At 65.4% G+C, this 2,891-nt stretch overlaps 1 protein-coding gene across 1 annotated transcript in view; it reads right to left on the reverse strand.

The window, feature by feature from the left end:
- Nucleotides 1–1,404, reverse strand: part of NOTUM (notum pectinacetylesterase homolog (Drosophila)) — a 10,652-nt gene extending 9,248 nt beyond the window's left edge. Inside the window, 1 exon segment of the mRNA XM_014531239.1 lies at nucleotides 1,354–1,404. Within this exon segment, the coding sequence (XP_014386725.1) occupies nucleotides 1,354–1,404 (51 nt within the window).
- Nucleotides 1,405–2,891: the final 1,487 nt, after the last annotated feature.

A 2,891-nucleotide genomic window follows, 5' to 3' on the forward strand; every position in this document is an offset into this window, starting at 1 on the left:
CTCCGCCCCCCATGGCACCTGCCACCGCCTCACCTTCCCAGCGCCCGCACGTGGCACCGAGGAGGGTCCTCGTCTGGAACCCAGTGGAGGCGGGGCGGGTGTTTACTTCGGAGGTCGTTCCCCCCGTCGGGTAGGGAGACCAGAGAAAGCCAAGCATTTGTTCATCCTCCGCACCCACAGAGCGCCCACCGCAGCCGGCAGACCCCTGCCCCTTCCCTCCGGCCTGCGCCCGTGGGTGTCACTAGACCCACTCACAGGCAGGCAGCAGGGCCCTGGCCGGTGTGGCTCAGTGAATAGAGCGTAGGCCTGCGGACCAAAGGGTCCCGGGTCCCGGGTTCGATTCCGGTCAAGGGACCAGGGCTCTTGCAGGAGGCAACCAGTCAATCTCACGTTGATGTTTCTCTCTGTCTTTCCCTCTCTTGTCTACTCTCTCTGAAAATCAGTGGAAAATACCCTCAGGTGAGGATTGAAAAAAAAAAAGGACAGGAAACAGTCTTACCAGTGGGGATGGAAGCTGGACCGCGCAGGCCTTCCTGGGCCCCTCCTGAGGCCCGGCGGGCACGGGCGGGCTGGGTCCCCTGGACGGCACCGAGTCCCTCTGGAGCAGGAGGTGGGAGGCAGCCGGGCTGTGGCCGCAGCTGGCCTGGCTCTGCCTTTGTAGTCGCCCTGCGTGCAGGGCCCCTTTGGCCCCGAGCACTGAGTGATGAGCTGAGATTAGGAAGTTACAACACCCACCCTGCACACACCCAGCGGGCAGGGGCGTGAGGTGCTGTGATGGGAAACCTCGCGCCTGAGGCTGCGGTGCCCTGGGGGTCAGCGGGGGGGGGGGCCCTTCCTGCTGGGAAGGGCAGGCCCTCCCCACAGGCACTTGGGGCAGCTGCGTCCATTTTCCTGATGAGGGAACTGAGGCTCCCAGAAGCTGACCTAAGTGCTGAGGCTGAGCTCCACTCCCTCGGAAATGCACACTGGTCCCCCCACCCCGCCCCGCCCCCACCCGTTCTCAGGCCAGTGCCCCGGCCAGCTGTGCTCGGGACTGACCTGAGGCAGTAACTTCAAACCCAGGCCCCCTTGGGAGGGGTCTCCCCACCCCTTCGGACCCAGGCACCGGGGAGAACCTGCTGGGAGCGGCGATGCCAAGGCCCTGGCCGGGGAAGGCTGCTCCCAGCAGATGGCCGGGCCGCGGAGGGCTGTCCTGAACATGGACCTGGCTCTGAGCCACTTCCTGGCCAGCAGATCCTGGACGAGGCCTGTGACCTCTCTCTGTGCCTCCATTTCCGCTTCTTTAAAGTGGGGCAGTGCCGCCCCCACCCCCGCCCCCGTCAGAGGGCCCTGTGGGATCGGGGGAGCCCATGCGTGAAAGCGCTCAGCCCAGCCCGGCAGGACGGCGGCGACAGCCAGCGACATTCCGGGCCAGGGACGAGCACGCGTATCCTGTTCCCCGGCGTTCGCTGTAATGCGATTTAGCCTGCACATTGGATCCAAATGAGTTCCTGTTTGGGTTGATTCAAGACTACTAGCCACAGCCCGGCCGGCTGGCTCAGGGCTGAGCGTCCGGCTAGGAACCAGGAGGTCAGGGTTGGGTTCCCGGTCGGGGCACAGGCCTGGGTTGCGGGCTCCATCCCCAGAGTGGGGTGTGCAGGAGGCAGCCGGTCCATGATTCTCATCATTGAAGTTTTTCTCTCTGTCCCTCTCCCTCTCTGAAGTCAATAAAAATACATTTAACTACAAGCAAACAAACAAAAAACGCAGCCTACCACAGGGTCAGACCAGGGATGGCCGGCAGGATGGACACAGGCCGGCAGGATGGACACAGGCCGGCAGGATGGCAGGTGACGGGGGAGGGGGTGGTGGAGCTCGGGCAGCCCTCCTGGGAAGTGGGACATATTCCGTGCCCCACTGCTCATTAGGCACATGTCTGCGGGCTGCACGTGGGGGACTCGTGGCCCAATTGCTGCCCCCGGGGTCTGGCTCTGCCCCCGCCGGGCCTGCGGCTGGGGCTCTGAGCATGCTTCCTCCCCCGTCCCTGCCTCACAGGGTCGCGGGAGCATGGAGTGAGGCAGGATGGGCAGGGGCAGGGAGCAGGTGCCGAAGGATGTTTTTACTCTTGGGCGGATGCTGGCCGTCCCTCGGGGACCAAGGGGGACGAGGTCCCTGGCTCTCAGGGCTGGTGGAATGTCTGGGGGGCAGACACTCAGCCTGGGGCACGAGGAGCAGGAACCATGTCCCAGGGTGCCGTGCGGCAGGGGTCCAGTGGACCCCGGACACAGGATGCTGGACATGGACCTTCTCTGTCCAGACCCCTCCCTGACTGCCCCATCCAGGTGGCCTCCGAGTCGTTCCCGCCTCTCTGCTTCCCAGTTCCCGTTAGGTGGGTGCCAGGTGCCTCTGGCTGAGCTTCTGCCCTGTGCGTGCCCAGCTGCAAGGGAGCCTGGGAAAGTGGGAGCTCAGAGGGGCCCTGCCACCGTAGGAGGGGCAGCCTGGGTCTCGGACTAGAGTGCAGGGCTGCTGCTCAGGGGATTACGCCATGGGGGAGGGAGCCAGGATCCCAGGTGAGCACAGAGTTAACCCACGGAGTGTGGTCCTCCTGACACGTGCCCGATTCCCGGGAAAAGGGTGCCAGAGATGGAACACTTTAGGAACCAAGAGCTAGGGCTCGAGTTGGGGCCGACGCGGGGCCCAGGCTGGCCGGGGGGTTCTGGGGGAGAGGGAGGAGGGTGTGGAGGGCGGTCAGTGCACAGGGGGCCCACCTGGGACCCGGCTCCGACTCCGACAGACCCATCCCTGGCCTTTAGAGCATCGTGATGTCCAGCAGCTCCAGACCCAAGGCCCTGGACGGGACGGGCCTGCCCCCTGCCACAGGGCCGGCTCCCTCCTGGGCCCCGGGAGCGCCC

Source organism: Myotis brandtii, unplaced genomic scaffold (assembly GCF_000412655.1).
Source record: "Myotis brandtii unplaced genomic scaffold, ASM41265v1 scaffold797, whole genome shotgun sequence".
In the NCBI taxonomy this organism is placed as follows: domain Eukaryota; kingdom Metazoa; phylum Chordata; class Mammalia; order Chiroptera; family Vespertilionidae; genus Myotis; species Myotis brandtii.